Source organism: Lichenostomus cassidix, chromosome 5 (assembly GCF_008360975.1).
Source record: "Lichenostomus cassidix isolate B80296 chromosome 5, HeHo_3.0, whole genome shotgun sequence".
Lineage (NCBI taxonomy): Eukaryota > Metazoa > Chordata > Aves > Passeriformes > Meliphagidae > Lichenostomus > Lichenostomus cassidix.
The window spans coordinates 21,418,514-21,437,310 of NC_139486.1; the positions used below are offsets into that span (position 1 = coordinate 21,418,514).

Genomic DNA, 18,797 nt, shown 5'->3' on the forward strand with positions numbered 1-18,797 from the left:
AAACCAGCTGTGCTTCTATGCAGACTAGCCAGGATTGCTCAAAGCACAGTATTTTAACTGCCTAGAGAAGCTTTAGTTACATGGTGCTCTGAGAGGGTGCTGGCAGGATCTTTGATTTCTGATCTTCTGTGATGCAGAACTGTGTTACTGCATCAGCAATACCCTCTGAAGACTTATCAGAACTCTTCAGCTTATGCTTCCCCTCTTTAGTACCATGGACCTACCTGTCTGCCAATTAATGTGTACTTACTGTATTACACAGACATACATATACATATATATATATACATGCTTTATGTGGAGAGCAAAAACCTTTAGTGTTACCACTTACAGACCTAATCCTTCCCATCTGCTCCACCTCAGCCCTGTACCCATTTCCTGTTCTATACGGTATCGCTGGCATCTTTGTCTGCTGCAATGCAGTACAAGGCCATGGTCTTTCTCCATTTCTTTCTTTCCATGGCTAGACTTAGAAGTCTGGGAAAAGCTACAGCATTGCACTGGGAAATATAAGTAGTACCCACCATTCAGGAGAGGAACAGGAGCTAGGCATTGAAACATTTTTCCTAGCTGAATCCCTCATTTGTGTATTTGCCCGTGTTAGGTCACTCTCTCCTCATTTCAGTATTTTTGTTTGTAACATGAATTAGTTCAGCATGAGGGGGCTGATCAAGAAACAAAACTGAATCATAGCAACCTCATCCACTGTTGAATCCACACTAGAATTTAATAGAAAAAAACATGCTAATCATGGACAAGGATCTTCCTTGACCACACAGCCCTGACTACAAGAAAACTGAGACCAGTTAATGGACACACAGGCTGAAAAGAGACTTCAGGACTCAATGTCTAGTTCTTAAATCTTATATGGACTAACTATGATGTCATTCATCTTTACCTGTCTTCTCCTTCTGCCCTCCTTCCCTCTTACCCTGCTGTTCAGTTTTTCCATCCACACAATCTCCAGCACTGCAATCCTCACCAATTTTCTGTATTAATCCTGTAAGACAGCATTGATCTCTGTGGAGGTTTCAAGGCTACAGGTTGGTGTTGTTATATCTGCTTACACCATGGGTGAATGTGGTCCCCATATATTTCAACAGCAATTGTTCTGGAAGTTGAAGTCAACAGGTAGTTTTACCTCCATGAGCAAAATATCCTTGGAGCTCTGAGCTTGGACCTTGGGGTGCTGGATTTTCACTGCCACTGTTCTCCCATCCTGCAGCACTGCTTTGTGTACCTGGGCTAGTGATGCTGCTCCCAAGGGAGTGTCCTCAAAACTCATAAAGAGCTCTTTTATCTGCCAAGAGAAGAGAAAGAGGCATCAGCTTAGGGTGCCAGAGGCTGTTCTCAGGAAACAGTTGTTCTCTTGCCCACAGGCCAGAGTGTTCACATGCCAAAGCTGGGCAGACTCAAGCCCTTCCATCCTTCTTCTGTCCCCTCCCTTAGCCATGTCATTGTTTGGCCTCCCAGTGAAGCCTGCCAAATATGCAAGTGCCCTGGAGACACTCTGCTTATGGAAACCTGTGGAAGTGCCCCAGCAGTACATTTCATCTTGGACTTGTAGTGGCCAGGCAGTAAGTGAGGGACTTCTCCAGGCTGTTCTGAAAATGAGCTGGAGTGATTATGGGTGCATCCTGGGTGCAGAAGCAAACAGCGGTTTCTTTGAGTGTATTTCTTTTGCAGATATTTAATACCACCTACCATCACCCCCTGAAACCTGACAGTGTGTATTCCTAGCAGCAGCTAGCTCACTTGGTGAAAGCCAGCACATGACTGGGAGCAGTGGCTAAGGACTGCATTCAGGGCAGGGAGACAAAAATTGCTGTTTCCACCTTGACAACTTGGCCTGAAAACATGTTTAATGTGATGGTCTTTCTCACACCTTCTGTAAAAGTAACCAGTGCTCTCAGTTCAAAAAAGCACCAAGCAGGGACAGCAAAGCGCTTTGCAAGCAGGAGAGGAAATTATTAGAAGCTCTAGCTGAGAAACTCAGGACTAGACTATGAGGAAAGTAGCAAGTGAAGTAGATTTACTAGGAGCAGCTCCAAGAAGCAAAATCCGAAGTAGACATGGGTGAAGCAAAGGGAGAGGAGCAAAAGCCCATCTGCCCTGCATAACAGAGCACCCTGCTAGAGATCCTCAGCGCAGCACCAGGCAGCACAGGCTCTGGAAACACTACGACCACAGCAGTGAGGTATCAGTCTGGCTGACTAGCCAGGCCCCTCCACACAGACAATCAGCTCACAGGGAGGACCAACACAGATATGTGGCTTCAGGCATAGTTCATGTAATGCTAGTTGAGGATTTTTGTCCTGCTCTGTAGGGCAAAGTGAACATAGGCTCTGAAGTTTCCAGAAGTCAGCAAAGCAAACCTGTCCCACCCTTCTCACAGGCTCTACTGATTTTGAGTGAGCAGTTGAGAAGCCTGTAATTTATGCAGTAACAAAAAAGAAAGAATGTCAGTGCATTTTTATAACCTGCTTTTTAAAAGGTAATTAAAGATGGGAGCTGCTGCAACCTACTAATTAAATATGAATAAAGACCTTCTAAGCAAAGTCTTCATGTAAAGCCTTAAACGAATATTCTTTTTGCTGAAAAGGAAGAAAGATACTACAAGGAGCAGCCTGTTCCCTCCTGCAGCTGCCAAGGAATGAGCCCCCTCCCACACCACCCTACCCCTTCTCTCCCAGCCCCTTCCACAGAAAACTACCGCTAGCAACAAACTGGAGAATTTGCAGTAATTAAATACCAACACAGACTCAGCTGCCTCCAGTAATTCACTAGGAAGGTGCATTTTATTTATTTAATTAATTCCCTTTGGTCCTGGTGGCAAAATCAATTAAGTAAAACAACTGCATTTAAAAACAACTAGTTATGTGGTTTTTAATTACAGCAGGTCCATAATTCAAACCTATTGACATTTGTGTCTCAAGAGAAAATGTGTTCAAGACACAGGGACTTCTACCTTTATGTGAAGTTTATCTATTGGCTGAAGAGAGGATCTGTTAAGGATAAAGACTTAAGGTGGCCAAAAGCATGCTATAAGATTCCATAACGAAAAAAAATGCAAACAGGGAACTTGCCACATGAGGTAAGCTGGGACTTTCTTCAACTCTTTCACCACCCTACGTCCTTGAATCAGAGGGATGAATCCTTTACAGAGTGGTTACTAGTCCAACTGTCATAAGGCTAGGTAACATCCCCCAAAGGTTAAAACACAGAATTGGGAGTTCACTGTCTTGAATCCAGAAAGGTACATTTATAGTAAGATCATACATAAATTGGATAAAATTCCATCTGCTCTGGATTTCAAAACCTCTTAATTGCCTACACTGTCAATCCAACCATTTTCAGCAGTACTGAATGCATGCAGGGGGAAAGAAAAAGCTGCACACATTCCCTCTGGCAGGAATAATATAAACCTCATTATCGTGTGACTAAGTTTTCTAAAGAAACTAACTAAAGAAAGCTGTGTCTAGGAGTTATTTTGGATAGAAGAGTTTTATTTAAAAACTTGGTACTTAGGACATGAAAGTCAGGTTAGCCATCATGTCTGATAAAGCCATCCAAGTGGCCCTACTGCAATTCCAGGGCGAATTTGTGCATATTCACAGGCTGCAGGCAAGGAGAGCAGGGCAAGGGACTGCAACAGGGCGAGATAATTGATGGATACCCCAGGAGTAGAAGGGCAGAGCATGCACATGGGGAAGGGAGCAGATCACAGCCGAGCCATTACATGAGCAGGTGTGCGGCTGAGATAAAGCACAAGCACAATTACGGCTGGGCTCCAGGACCCCCCACTTAGCAAATGACCCTCGTTCATTACAGAATTGTCTTTTCTCGGCTCGCTGGAGGTAGCTAATGCCTCTGCTGCAGGCTGTGTGTCCCAGACACAAAAGCAAGAAAGAGGCAGTATGACATGGAAGCAGAGAAGAGATGAGCCACACAGCCTGCCAGGGAGTGCAGTCCCTCCCAAGGGAAGGTGGCTGCACCCATTTCATGCAAGCAGGGAGTTCTTGGAACAGGCTGAAGACTCTTGCTGCTCACAAGCACCTTTACCAAACACTGTCATTTCCAGGATGGATAATTAGCAAGCAAAGGGCTGGGACGGTCTTGGAGCCCACCTGACTTAAGGAACTCCAAAGTTTTTTCCAGGCTACAGCTGGTCTCAAATGGTCTCATCAAACTGGCTGTTACCATCTGTAATCCTGACAGGTTTAATTAAGGTTTGAAAGGAACTTTAGGTCTGCTCTTTCAAAGGAACAGGACAGCCAGCTGCAGGTTTACAGCTGTACAGGTGAGCAGTGTCTCTGCACACAGTGGTTTTCCTTGCTCCTTCTGCATAGCCAGGTCCCCATCGGGCACATGCTCCACCAGCAAATGAATGTGCACTGTACTTCACTGGCTGAAAACACAACCCTGACGGCTTAATTCAAAAGAATGAAGCTCGTTTAATTTTAAATATGCAAAATCTTTTCATGATTGTTGGTATTAGTATTCACACCTCAGGGAACTGATATGAAAGCTCTTACAGGATCTATCTACTTAGACACTTATTAGTATGTATTTGTGCTGAGGTTGTATCTAGAGACCACATTAAACTCAGATGGCCACGGTATGAGGTGGCACAGCCAACACGGGCCCTGCACAAACTCTTACTTTCCAGGAGTTCCCAGATTTCAGCTACAGGCTTTCTCATATGCTGAAGTGCTTTCCCAAAGCACAGCTGCTCTGCCCAAGGTCTGCAGCACACACCACCTGATGCCACAATGCTGGGCATCATGATGCCTCAGTGTTTTTTGTGAATCCTGTCCTTAAACACTTAGGAAGATACTAGAAGTCAATGGGATTTAAGCTCCCAGATCCTGAGTCCTTTCTGAAAGTATTACCTTACTCGACCTCCCTAGCATGATCTGAGAAGCCTTTGACAGAGCTGGGATTTAACCCAGATATCCCACGTTCCAGCCTGATATCTAAATCTCTAAACCATAAAAGTTAAATGTGCATGTCTTGCTAGCTAATTTCTTTTGAAATACATTGCCTCTTAATCCCAATCTTTTCATATCCATGTGCTGTGGAAAATGATGGAGTATTACTGCCTGATTTCAGCTTGCCCAGTTCACAGAGAGGTATGTTCTCTTCCCTTTCCAGAAAGGCTGCTAGCATGGCTACCCTGGAGCAGCTGCCTAAGTCATGGAGCCCTTTCCCAGCCCAGCACTATATAACATCATTCCACACGAGATGTGGTGGCTCTGCTCTGCCATTGTAATGAATGTTGACCATGTGTCAGCAGTTTATTCAGGACAAATTTAGGGTGCAGTGAGATGCAGGATCACTAACAACAGAAAGCATCTCAAAAGTCCAGCTCTGTTCAGCTTGCAGGCTGAACCCCACTGTCTCTTAGCCAACAGTGGATGCATTTGGAGACAGAATGGTGAGATCCAGCTTTTGGTCTGATCTATACTGTCATCCTTATGTTCTTCAGAAGCTCTCCCAACAGATTGACCATCTCAATGACAGCAGGATGGATAGTGCAGGAACTGTTTCACCTGCTGCAAGCTGAGGGAAGATCATACATTATCAGTCACTGTTTGAAGCCTAGAAAGTTCCCGATAAACCCTATAAGTTTCTGGGAGTGCAAAGCATACAGGGAAACCACAGCTGAAAGAGTCCCTGTGTCCAGGGTAAACCCAGAGCTTTGGTAACAGTTCATCCTCATGAAAGGTCTGTCATGTGGCTTTTGGATAACAAAGTTGCTTCTGTTTAGTATGGTAAATATGCCAGAACAAAGGTAAATATGCCTATGTCAGGGAACTTGGACAGAGTCTGGTACAAATGGGGACATGCAGCAAGAGCTGAGACCACATCAGGCAGAGGCCATCTCCAGACACTTCACTGCACTTGCCAGCTTAACCAATCACAGCTGCTCAAAATAATTCACAAAAAGAGGCCCAACAAGGAAAATTCCTTTATTACCAAAACCAGTGCAAATTAAAACATTCAAAACCTCAACTATGATTTCACATCAGATCTCTTCTGATCACAGCATACTGTAATTGCTCCTGAAGCTTGCATTTTGTATTTGGAGACTATAATCTATGAGATATCCTGCTAAAAGAAGGGGGTGACCAAGTAACACATTATTAACTTGGAACTGTTTTTGTCTCCAGGATATTCATCACAGGCCATGATACAACAACTCCATTAACAAGAGTATTGTGTTGCAATAGTCAGGATCAGCTCACAGTCTTCTACCATTTTGAAGCCATGTACCAGCACAGGAAAATGCACATGGGAAAGCTGGTGTAAATCCATTCAAAACAAAGGGAATGATACAACTGTGACACAAGTGCATGGAGGAAGTGGACAGCAAGAAAAGGATTAAGGTAGGTAAATTTTGCACATTCCCTGTGCTGTGATTCTCCAAGCTGGAATTCCCTTGATAAGATGACTCGATTCATCTGTCTTTTCTATAACTGATAGGGACAGCACTGAACAGTTCCCTCTAAATCATGGCTCCATGGATGGCAATTGGCTAAGGTGAGCTCAGTCTGCAGGAGCTTTCTGAGAGTTACACAGGGATCATGCTGTCTCCAGCCTCTCAGCCAAGACAGTGCAGGGCAGTGTGACAATAGGATTCATGAGCTTGCTGGAAAATACATCAACATAGTATCCCTCTAGGAAGAAAGTAGGGGAGCTGCAGCTGCCACCATAACACTACCTAGTACAACGTCCCCTCTAGTAAAAGGAGCAGAATACCTGAAGAGACATTCAGTTCTATGTCTGTTGTATCATTATCAGGGCTTACAGCTTCCAGAACTTTTGGAATTCACTTTATCAACAATAGCATACTCTTGCTCTCAGAAATCTGAATGCCTTTCCTGGTTTAAGGGATGTGAACCTCATCCTAGGCTGGTCATCTTTTCAACAAGATGCATGTAACTGCTCATGGTGCCAAGGACTCACTGATCCCTGCAAGTCTGCAAGACCAGAGTTCTAGGCGTGAGAAAAATGTTACCTTGGTGTAGAGCAATATACTTCCCAGACAGCAAGTAAGGGTTTTTTTCCATTGTCCCAGCCTTTCTATCCCCTCTACAAAAACAAAATGTCACAGTGTTGCTCTGAGAATTATTAAGACAGCAAAAACTGAAATATTAGATTTATCGCAGTAGACAGTGGATTATGAAGAATAATTCATCAAACGTCAGAACAAACAGCCCACAATTTATAGGCGGCTTTGTTGAGTCAGTGAAATCTGATTGGACTTCTCCCCACCTAATGAATGCCAAGCCTAATTGATGGTTCCTAAATGCATCTGTCAAGAACATGTATTTATTAATTCAGTATTTTTAATAATATTGTAGATATATACAGAATAGTGGGGTTTTTTTCAATGGACTTGCTGGTGTTCATATTACATTTACATGTACATGTGCATATATAGAGAGGTATACACTGCATCCAAATGAATGTAGGTAAAGGTATGTCTGTATTCTCATGCACTGAACCAATTACCTATGGCTTATTACACAAAATCCCTGCATCTTTCAGTGCACGAGATTGCAAAGTAACACAGTTCTTTTGAGGTGGAGATACGCAGTAAGGTGCCTGCCTAGAATTTGGAAGAGCTGAACTCTAACATTGTTTCTCCTTGATATCCCATGTGATGCTGGGACACACCACGCCACAGCACTCATGCCTGGATGAGCAGAATTCAGACTGCCAACACAGCTAGAAATCTGCCCTTCTCTAATTTATAAGGACCAAATTTTTACCCTTGCTTTTAAAAACCTATCTGTACAATACATATACAACAGTTATTACACACAGCCACAAACATCTCACTTCACGTGCCAATGGTACACATTTGCTCCTGGCATGTAAATCACTGCTAACTTTGTTAATCATTGCTAACATTGCACTACAATAGCACAAAACCAGGGCTGTCCATCAACCATCAGCTTTTCTTCTAGGAAAGGGCTGTGATTCAGGTGGGGTGCAAAGTTCATTTTTTCCTGTTACTTCTACCTGGTACCACTTTGGTCGTCTGCAGCACACTACCTTCTAAAACCCTGAGAATCTTTTATGGGACCCTACCAACAGCACTTCTCAGTCACAAAGCCATTCGTGTTACAGAAAATGAACTCTGCTAAAGGTAGTGTCCTTTATCCCCATCAACCAAAGACCAACGCTTGTTCACTCATTCACTGTTTGATACCTAGGATCATGGCTACTTCCTGTTCTGGTCACCTATGATCCTCTTTCTGTACTCTCTTTTGGCTAGACAAGCAGTGGAAAAGCCTACATGAAGCCACACTTGCATTTATCACATTGATCCATTGAGCTGTGCAGCAATAGCATCAGTCTACTTTACTTGCTATGTCACCTTTAACTATTACAGAGCCATACCTTGAGGAAAAGCACCTTTTATTCCAGCCCTGATGACTCCTGCATAATAGTCTGTGCTCAGACACACTCATGGTAGCTTCATTTATTTTCCTGAGTAAGTCAGATCTTTAAGACAAGGCAGAACTGTCTGAGACTATCACTCATCCTAGATCGAAACCTGGATCTCAGTGGTGACAGCTACAACAGGCAGTAACAGCAATGAGCAGACAGATGATATGTCTCCTGAGACCCTGTGTGTGAGGTGGACCTCATCTCCCATCTCTCTGAAAGGTGAGCCACTTATCCATGGCTCCCACAAAGAAACAACATTCAGTCTAACAAAAGCAAGGGTTGTCAGGGCCGGAATGGAACATGACTGGCTCAGGAACATCCTCCTGACTGGCACAAGAAGATCAGTTTTTAACTGATTAAGCTATTAGATGTTCTACTGCCTTCCAGAGACACAGGATGCTAAGATTAACAGATAAGCTCAGCTCCCAAAGATGCTTTCAACAGGTGGGAATTCTACAGGTTTTCCACTAGGATTTCACCACAGCCTCTTCTGTGCTTAGCTTCATTCAGCTGTTCCTTACAAGGTGGTGGTTTCACAAAGCACTCTGAAAGCAGAGAAACTGCACAATATACTTCTATGTAAGGCAGATATCAAGCTGTACTGTAAGAAAGCAGAGTCCAGATATCATCTGCAGGGCTAGCACAATACCTTCAGTAGCACAAGCACATAGATGAAACAGAGAGAGGAAAAAGCAAAGCTGGGATGTCTCCAAACAAGTTTCTAACCCACCCACGTGTGTATGAACACTATTCTTGGCCAAAGTATTCCATACAGGTAGCTTTACCCCATGTCGACAATCTTAGAATAAATTCCAAGAAGTTCTATTTATCAAAAATGTCCATTACCAAGGGAAAGGTTTTGCTGTTTGAAGCTACATCATAAGTTTAAGATGCAAGTCCATTTCACTTCCCTGTGGAAAAGATGGAAAAGTGGAAGAGCCTTGCATGACTGAATCAACTATTTCCTCAGAATCCCTGAGAGGTAACGAAGTACCAGTCCCTCTAAGACTGACGTGGATATTGAGAAAATGCTGGTTTTCTGTTTCCAGATGCAGTTAGTCAGCACAACGACCTGGCTTGTTCAGCACCCCACTTCTTTCCATCTCAGAATATAACATCTTGTGCAGCTAGTCACCTTCCTGATATCCTAAATCACTTCCACACCCCAGCCTGTCTGTGGCTAGCCTCCAACAGCAGCCAGTGTTTTCTGATCCTAGTGGTCAAGCAAGAGTCCACTAACAACTAATCCTGTGTGGAAAGATGAAAAATGACAGCCTCTCCATGTGCACAGTAAATAATGTCACAGTGCACTCTATTTTGCCTGGTATCTTATAGCCTATGCAAAATGCACAGACCAAAGCAAAGCAAAGCCAAGGTGTATATAGACATATATAATTGTGTTTACTTTCTATTCCATCATGCTGAAACAGAAAAGAGTGACTTGAGAGGTACTTATTCACTCCAAAAGTGCAGGCTATGGGGCAGATGCTTTCCTGCTCTTCCCTTGCACACACAAATGCTCACTTTAATTTGCTCTTCTATCTTCTTCCCAGTTGAGCAATGCTCATTAAATCCGCTCTTTTCTCTCTGACTTTTTGGGGAAATGCTACTTCCTCTGCATCTCTCCTGTCTGTGAGGATGGAGCCACACTGGTCAGTTGTTTAGACAGACTGGAATCACAGCCCTTCAAGAGCACACAACTCCTCTCCTCCCAGACATCTTCTGTATTTTAATTGAAAGCATTCTTTCTCTTTTCTCCCCTTGATAACAAAGGAGGGTCTCATTTGTTACACCAGTGCAGAGTGAAAGCACAGCAGAAGACAACTCTTTGCTGCATCCCATCTGCCCAAAGGGATTCTTATTCCATGGTTCAGGTAAAGCAATAGTGGCCCCCCTCTATTTAGACCTCCAAGGCTTTCTGTGTTCTCTGCAATTCTTCAGCTCCCAAGCAACAGAGCTGAAAGTGCTAACATAGCAGGAACATCCCAGTAGCTCCTAAGGAAGGGAATAGTCTCCTCAGCCTTCTGCTCTTTTAATGGCTTTGTTAGCATATCTGAGCAGCTTGCTTATCCCTTTCCAAGCTTTCTGCTCGGAGGTGTTGCACAGAGCTCTGCTCACAACCTCTACCCCCACCACTGCATCTGCATAACAGCTTGCATAAAATTTCCACTTCCTTTCTGCTGACTTGTAGTTCTGGCTCTGTACTCTACATCAGCCTGCTTCTAGCCAAACTACAATTTCAGCCTGTTTCTCAGCCATCTTCTTTCAGATACTCATATCTCTGTTCACATTCAACAAAGCTTAAGCACGGTTCCTAATCTTCTCACTTAAACAATTCCTTCTGTCTCCTTTCTCATCACAACAGAGAGTGTCACCAACTTTCTGTCAAGCATGCCTGCAGCCTTGACCTTGTCATCAACATTGACCTTGCTCCAGGTTTGATTTCGAGGTCTGAATCCAGTATTTGACATCAAGTACTAACACTCACAAATGACAGGTGAAAACAAGCCAATTGTTGTCCCCCATCCCCTCAAAGTTCCCATTTCTCTTGGGCCCCACATGTAGTCAGATACATGTGTGGAGGTCCCCAACACACAGAATCCCTTGACTGAACTCCTGAAGACATATTCCCAAATTCCTACAGATGCCAGCAGCCTGCTGCAAAGACAGAACATTTGTAAAGAATCACCAAATCATAGAATAGCTCTGGTTGAAAGGGACCTCATGGTTTGGTTGAACTTTTCATGGGAAAGGAAGTTTCCAGTGATGGGGTCTCTACCACACCCCTGGGGAAGTTGTTGCTGTGATTGGTAGTTCTCAATGTAAAAGATTTCTTCCCTGCATCAAGATGAAGCCTCTCTTGAAATGCCAGAGATGGGGCCAGTTGACACATAAGCAAGGTTAGATTTAAGAAAGCACCCAGAAGCAAATGAACTTCCAAGACCATTTTGACTCCAGGTATAAACCCGCCATGCACGGGCTGAAACCTGTGTAGGAAAGGGTCAAGGAGCCACAACAAACAAGCTTCATGTTAGTCACAGCCAGGCAGAGGGAGGCTGAGCCAGGACTGCAGAGATGCCCCAAGGGCCCTGTCAGCAGTAAGTCTGCACAACAACAGCAGCCCTGTGAGAAATAACCAGCTGCCAGAGCCTGAGGATATATGGGGACCTTCGGGAACACACATCACCTGTGCCTCATCTTAAATGCCTCTGATTCAGCTTTGAAAGCCTAGGGGCTTCAAGAAGTGTATGACACAAAGAAGGGAGAGGAGGGATGGGTATGGGCAGTTTTATGTGACTGTACAGATTATGATGAGGGGATGTTTGGAAGAGGCTGGGAACAAGGATTTGATCAGGAAGTGAAGTTGTGCCAGGGCTTGAGCACAGAGTTAAAAAGGAAGCATGGGGCACTGCATTTGAGTACACAGCTCAGATGGGGAACGGTAGGTAGAATTCATCCACAGCTAGATGAAGAATAGATGAAGAACAGGATCAGGGTTTGTACGTATGCAGAAGCAGGGTGTGCAGGAGGAGTGGAGGGTTCCTGCAATGTGTGTGCAGGACAGCACTGCATTTCGTTTTATAGAATCACAGAATGGTTTGGGATGGAAGGGACCTTAAAGATCATCTAGTTCCAACCTCCGTTTAATGGACATCTTCCACTAAAGCAGGTTGCTCAAAGCCCCATCCAGCCTGGCTTTAAACACGACTACGGATGGGGCAGCCAAAATTTCTCTAGGCAATATGTGCCAGTACCTCACCACCTTCACAGAAAATAATTTTTTTCTAATATCTAACCTAAACCTACTGTCTTTCTGTTTGAAGTCATTCCCCCTTGTCCTATCATTACCACACCCTTGTGAAAAGTCCATCTCCACCTCTCTTGTAGGCTCCCTTTAGTTACTGGAAGGTGCTATGATGTCTCCTCAGGGCCTCTTCTCCAGGCTGAACAACCTTATCTCTCTCATCCTGTGTTAATAGGAGAGGTGTTCCAGCCCTCTGATGATCTTCATCACCTGGGACAAAGAGCAGGAATGACAGAAGCAGCATTGCACAATCCAGCAGCCTGTCACCAGGGTGGACAGAGGCACAGTACAATGAAAATATGCAGAGGTCATAGCCCAGTCTCAGATTCTGCCCAGTTATATCCTTTCCTCTGGCTTTGGTTATAATTACATAGTTACAAGCCAGCCTGAAGTCTTACTGAAGCACAACCTGCCTGAGATTAATAGAACAGCAAAGTATGAGCAGGGATCTGCAGTAGACCTGGCAGTACATCCAGTCTGGCAGATGTGGGCAACCCTACCTAAATTGAATTGGTATCAAAAAAAGGGATATAATAAGGTCACAACTTTAGAAGATAAATGCTTAAAAGGTAGTAAACCTCTGCCGAAGATGAAAAATTCATAAGCCAGTTACTAGTGCTAACTGTCCTTGACAGGATATTGAAACACCAGCACACCTGGCAGACAAGTCAATGCAAAAGGCACAGCTATTCAGCTATTCACAGAGACCAAAGTGCAGGGACTAAAGAGAAGCTGAGGTAGAATAACTTACAAAGACATCTGGATGGGCCCTGGAGTTTGTATCCTTTGCAGGAAAAAAATGTACAGAGATTAATAAAAGTCCCTCAAGACAGACAACTGCACAACAAATTAAATCCACAACTGACTTTGCCAATAGGGTCACTGCCACCATGCATTAGGTAATCCCTAATGACCATTCATACAAACCATGGAGCACTGAGCTCTCTGCACTGATGCAAAGAGAAAAGTCCTATGCTAAGCAAGCCACATCCTGTCCTGTTTCCCTCTTGTCAATCTCTCCTCTGAGTATCAACTTTCCCTTTTTTCTACTGACAGTATTTCCCCTACTTTTCACGTGTCTGCTCTGATCTATCTGTTCCTTCTACAGTTCATTTATTATCTATCTCTTCTTCCTCCTCCCATGTTTTTTCCCTTGCCCCCAGATCTTCATGTAAGGCTGCCAAATGCCTGCTTCAGTAGTGTAACTCAGCTGATTTACTTTTGTTAAAGCAGTGTCTGCTCTCATGTAAATTACCCTCCAAACCCAGCCTGTGAAACGGGCTTGTTCACTAAACTCTATGAATAGGAAAGTAGGCGCAGCTGGCCTATTCATAATCAACATAAAAAATAGATTAGCACTTTACAGATTAAACATTATCGTTTCAACAGTTAACATAAATCAACTACATTTACAGGCCTAGCACTGCTGCTGCTACTGCAGGGTGACAAGTACTGCAGAGAGAAGGGCTGACAGTCCAGGGTGCAGTGGGAAACAGCTTGAACCTATGTTTTGCTCTGGCAGCCCCAGTGTGCACCACTAGAGGCTGTTACCAGGAGAAAAGTGGGCTACGGAAACAAAGGTAGGGGGCTAATTTAGATTAATTGACATGCATTTCCAAGCAATCTAGCAACCCACTATTCTAAAGCCAGAATCCAACTGCCCTTCTTTCTTCCCTAGGGCTGATGCAGCTCAAAAACAAGCAACAAAGCCTCTGGAATAGGAGCAGGACAGGAAGCCTTTAAATACTAACTGGTACCTAGCTCTGTTTCCTACAGTTCAAAATATTTGGGCTTCTGTGGATGCAGAAAAGCAGTTCGGTGGATTCCATCTATTGTAACCATCTCAAAAAACACCTCATTACTACCCAGGATTCACCTCACCAAAGAAGGGCCAAGTACTGAGATCCACTTCAGACATGTCCAGTGGAGAGAAAAGCCAGGAGAGAGTATCCCAAAGTGGTCAGGCTGCACTTCCTCCCTCATCAGGTACAAGACACTAAATCACTGGAGACACGCAGCCCAACACACTGTAATCAGTGTGCTGTGATTGTATAGTCATTAGAGAGATAAGGCCCACCGAACCCAGTCCAGTCCATACCTTTCCATTCCTTCCTGCTCACTCCCTGAAAACCACCCAGTGTCTCAAATGTTTAGCTTGGAGAAACCAACCTGTAATTCCTGAGCTGGTTCTAATGACTGGAAGGGATTGGGAAAGGCCTTGGCCAGGATATTCCTCTAGGAACCAGCCACAAACCTCTTTCAAACAAGAAAAAAAAATAGAAGAGGAAGAGATTAGGTTATGGTCCAAAGGACAAAAAATGGACTGGGAGAGGAGGCATTGGCTTAGAGGTTTACTTGGCAGCCAGGGCAAAGACAACAGCAGTTCACAAAGGGCAAGGTGGGAAAAGTTACATGGAGAGATTTCTTTAGTATAACCCTTCTTAACAAGCCCTGGTGCTTTTAATTGCTCTAGCCTCCTTCTAGCCTTTTTTGATAAATGGGAATAGCAGTTAATAGACCTGAACCAATCAGCTACATCCAATAAGGTGCTTGAGAAAATTAGCTTTGCTCTCCATGCACAACTGATACCACCTCAGTTTCATTCATTATCCAAAATGAGCCAACTAATGTACATTTTCTACTAATAATTTGAAATTTGGAAGGATTGGTGCTGAACAGCCCCGTCCAAGAACTTGCCAATTTGAGATGCAGTGGTTTTATGAGCTTTGTAAGGGAGAAACTCATAGATTTGCTTCAGCAAGTTCTGCTGGCACAAACAATAGGTCATGTGAGTTTACTTCTTCAGTTGTCACAGACAGCTTCGCAGGTTTGGCTCTGAACCACGCATCCTGTAAAACTAAATATTGCAAAGCTTACAGAAAATAAGTGCAAAACGTGCTTAATGTTCACAAACATAACATGAGAAAACTTCCTCAGGCTGGTCTGTCTACTAGGAACAAACACACTTTGCTCATTAATGGTGTAAAAAACTCTGAGACTCCTTAGATCCCAATTTTTGCCTAAACATAAAAGTATGTTGAGTGTGTGGCTTCTCATAAGGAGAATTGCCAATGCTCCTGGCAGTTTTTTCACAGGGAAGAAAACTTGCAGGCAGAGTTGAAGTGTTTTTTATGGCTCAGCATCCTTCCACAGAATCAAGAGCTGCCTGCCAGACAGATCCCAGAAGTGCCATAAAACAAAGCTTATTAGATCACCGTACATCTTTAAAAATCGTAAAAATTCTATGTGTCTATTCTGTGTGTTAGAGAAATGCAGATATGTCAGGGTCAGGCCCTGTAACTCCTTATTTCATCTCATGTCATTTGTTTCATCTACAAACAACCTATTGCCAAAAGTTGCCTGACTCACCACATTATGTTTTCATGTTTCTGATGGGTTTAGAGCCAAGTAACTGTGCAGACGTAAAATTGTGAAAATCAGGAGATAATAACTAGGCAGAATCAAGTAAGATATTAAAAGATCAGTGGGCAGGCAGATGGCGGGATTCCCTGCTCTCTGAGAGAAAAATCAGGCATAGTAAACCAGCCTGAGTCAAGATCAGAGCATCAAGAGTATTTCAGAGTGTATCAGCACTGGACTTTGAAACAGAAGCCAGTCCCTCCACATAACATCTCAGTGTTTCTGCCCCTACACAGATCCTGCTGTGTCAGAAATGCCTGGAGATTGCTGAGCAAATAAGATACACATTTGAAAAAACGAAGTCCATATGCAAGAATAAGGACTATTAATCCCAGTTACAGACTGCAATTTCCAGTGATTGTTTAGAATTGGAAGGATTACCCATGTGCTGAGAAGTGCTTTCTGTCAATGGCTTGAGCATTGCTGTGCAGCACATCCACCACCTCTGCAGGATGTGGACACTGAGTACAGACCAACACAGCTGTCATGTGCACTGCCAGCCAAGATGCATTTGCATCAGAGCAACACTTCAGGTGTCATCAAAACTCCAAGAAAACTGTACTGAACATAGCTCACCCTCTGCACAGACACTGAGCCAACAAATTCCATGCAGGTATGTCATACACTAACCCCTAGGCACCTAAAGAATTCAGAAATTAAATTAAAGGAAAAAACTGTCACTAAGTGTCCAGTTCAGAATTCTTCCTTACTAGGCCATTCCCCATTGCATTTTTTGATCTGAAATTTTTCTCTTCCTGGCAGAAGGCCCTCCAAACAATCCTTCAGAAAATCCATAGTCCAACTTGCTACACTGTAAATCTTACTAACTTGAAAGAAGTCAAAGGAGATTATCCTCTAATCTATACTCAAAATCTTTTGTCTCTTAGACAATGGGGCCTAGAGCACGCAGGAAGAGGCTGCCATGAGCAGGACCCAGCCATCCTCTCCCAGGATCTCTGAGAGACAAAACCCATGGAAGAAGGCAGCACCCTCTTCTAAAGCTCCCCTGACAGTAAGGACGCCAGGCTGTCCTTGACATGACACTAAGGATTAGTAATATTGGAACTTGCATACAGAGTGAGCAAGGACACAAGGAACAAAGCAAGGTTCACTACCTGAGCAACAAAGTTCCCTGTTTGCTCTCCCCATCTGCCCTTGGAGAAGCAGTTCTGGACAGCTGCTGCCCACACAGGGACTCAGTGTAGAGGCAGCCACACTGGGATCTGCCAGGGACTGAGGCCTCTTACCAGAGACAGGGCAGGGCAAGCATAGCAGAGGCTGCAGCAGCAGCAGGACCAGCACAGGCAGCCACTCCTGCCTTTCAGTTGAGTAATGCAGGACCATTTGTTCTGGGTGACATTAATGCTATTCGCCATCCATCTCAGACTCTTTAAATTACCTTTTTATGGCCAAAATCCTTTTCATAATTGATAAAAATCTCTTTTTTATATCCCAAGTTATTGAAAGAAATGTGAAGGTTTTTTATTCCTCATTACAGCTTTAATAAAAATGTGGTTTTTATTGACGTCTGCTTGGAAGCTCTGACGGGTGCACTGAAAGCAGCACAGAGCAGTGGGAGAAGGGGCATATCCTCCCATCCCACTTTCCAGCCCCTCACACTGTCAGAGTAATGGCCACCACAGCTCAGCTTCCATTTTGGTGGGTAATGGAGGGTTGGTAACATCATGCAGAATGAGGAAATTTCCTGTGACCAACAACTCCCATAGCAGGTAAGAGGCTGTTGCTGACCTAGATCTGGTTGCCTCGAGTCCATTAGTGATATATGCAGAGTGATGGACTTCACAGACCAGCCCGGCACAGCATTGCTGAAGATGGTGTTTTAGGACAGAACCATGTTCACAAGCTACAGAAAACCTGGGTATTCAGCAAAGCCATTCTGCATCAGTCCACAGCCCCAAGCAACCACGAGAGGGACAGTGCATTGTGCAACACATCAGTGCTTTTGGACAGAGCACTCAGCCACAAGGCTGCCCAACACTGGAGGAAGCAGGCATGCGTCCTGGAATCCTGGATGGGTTAGGCAACACTGCCCGCCTGGGAATAGGCTTTCTGGAGCCATAACAGAAATGCAGCATTATGACATGAAGTCCTTGTGATCTAGCACAGTAGATCAATCTTCTCTAGAGCACCATATGGAGTCAGCTACAGAAAGTGGCTCACACTAGCTTGGGAATAACTTGGATGCTGTAGGCTATGCAGTGCAACACCCAATAGCCTATTGAAGGCCTAGTTCCTCTCCCACAGGGCTGAGCATTGCTTGAATTGTTCTGCAAATCAGAAATAAGCGTATGTCTCGCCAGAGCTTAAAATGCTGATCAACAATTCCAGAAGGTAGGGAATCAAGTCCATCCTTCTCCCTGTCACTGGCACAGCAAAGGCTGCCATATCATAACAAGAATTCATAAAGAAACAGGAGTAAAAAGAGTCTCTTCTATTTCCTCTATTTCTCATACTCCCAATAACAGTTTGAGGACAGGGAAGTCTCTTGCACTGGGGATTAGCACCTTGCTGTGGTCCCATTCTGTATCTTTCCCATAGCAATACACATGGGCATATGATTTTTGTCCCTCCCTGTTAAATGGCCATGCAGCATCACAGCAGATCATTGCCATGACCATACTCCCAGTTGCATATGGGTACCTTTCCACAACAGATGAATAATATTCACGTACCTAACCCAAAAACCACTTTGGAATCTTTGGGAGTGTCCTGGTTCCAAGCAGGACATGGTTGATTTTTTGCAGTAGCCAGGAGGGGGTGTGGCCAGGACCCTAAAGTTATTTGATGCCACCTCCTGCAATTGCTGGGGCAGGGGAAAGGGACCCTTTCTCTTGCAAGGAGAAGGGGTTGCTTCCAATCAGCTTAAAGTGGTGGACAGAACAGTCTGGTATTGTTTATTGTCAGGGGTTTTTCATGTAAATTGTTTCTTTGTCTTATACCTTTTGTTATTAATATTGCTGCTGTTATTGTTTTTCTTATCTCATTGCTGTTTCCAGTAAATTGTTCTTATCTCAACCCATGATCTTTGCCTTTTGTGCCTCCAGTTGGTTTTAGCTGGAGTAATAAACTGGAGAACACCATTCCTAAG

At 44.0% G+C, this 18,797-nt stretch overlaps 1 protein-coding gene across 7 annotated transcripts in view; it reads right to left on the reverse strand.

Annotated features, from left to right (window-relative positions):
• Positions 1-18,797, reverse strand: part of ADCK1 (aarF domain containing kinase 1) — a 77,482-nt gene that overhangs the window by 22,121 nt on the left and 36,564 nt on the right. For 6 of the 7 annotated variants that reach the window (XM_085061653.1, XM_085061651.1, XM_085061649.1 and 3 more), the window contains one exon: positions 1,142-1,300. The exons of the other annotated variant lie outside the window; for it this stretch is intronic. In XM_085061653.1, coding sequence (XP_084917779.1) covers positions 1,142-1,300 — 159 coding nt within the window. The remainder of the gene's footprint in view (positions 1-1,141; positions 1,301-18,797) is intronic. 7 annotated transcript variants of the gene reach the window in all.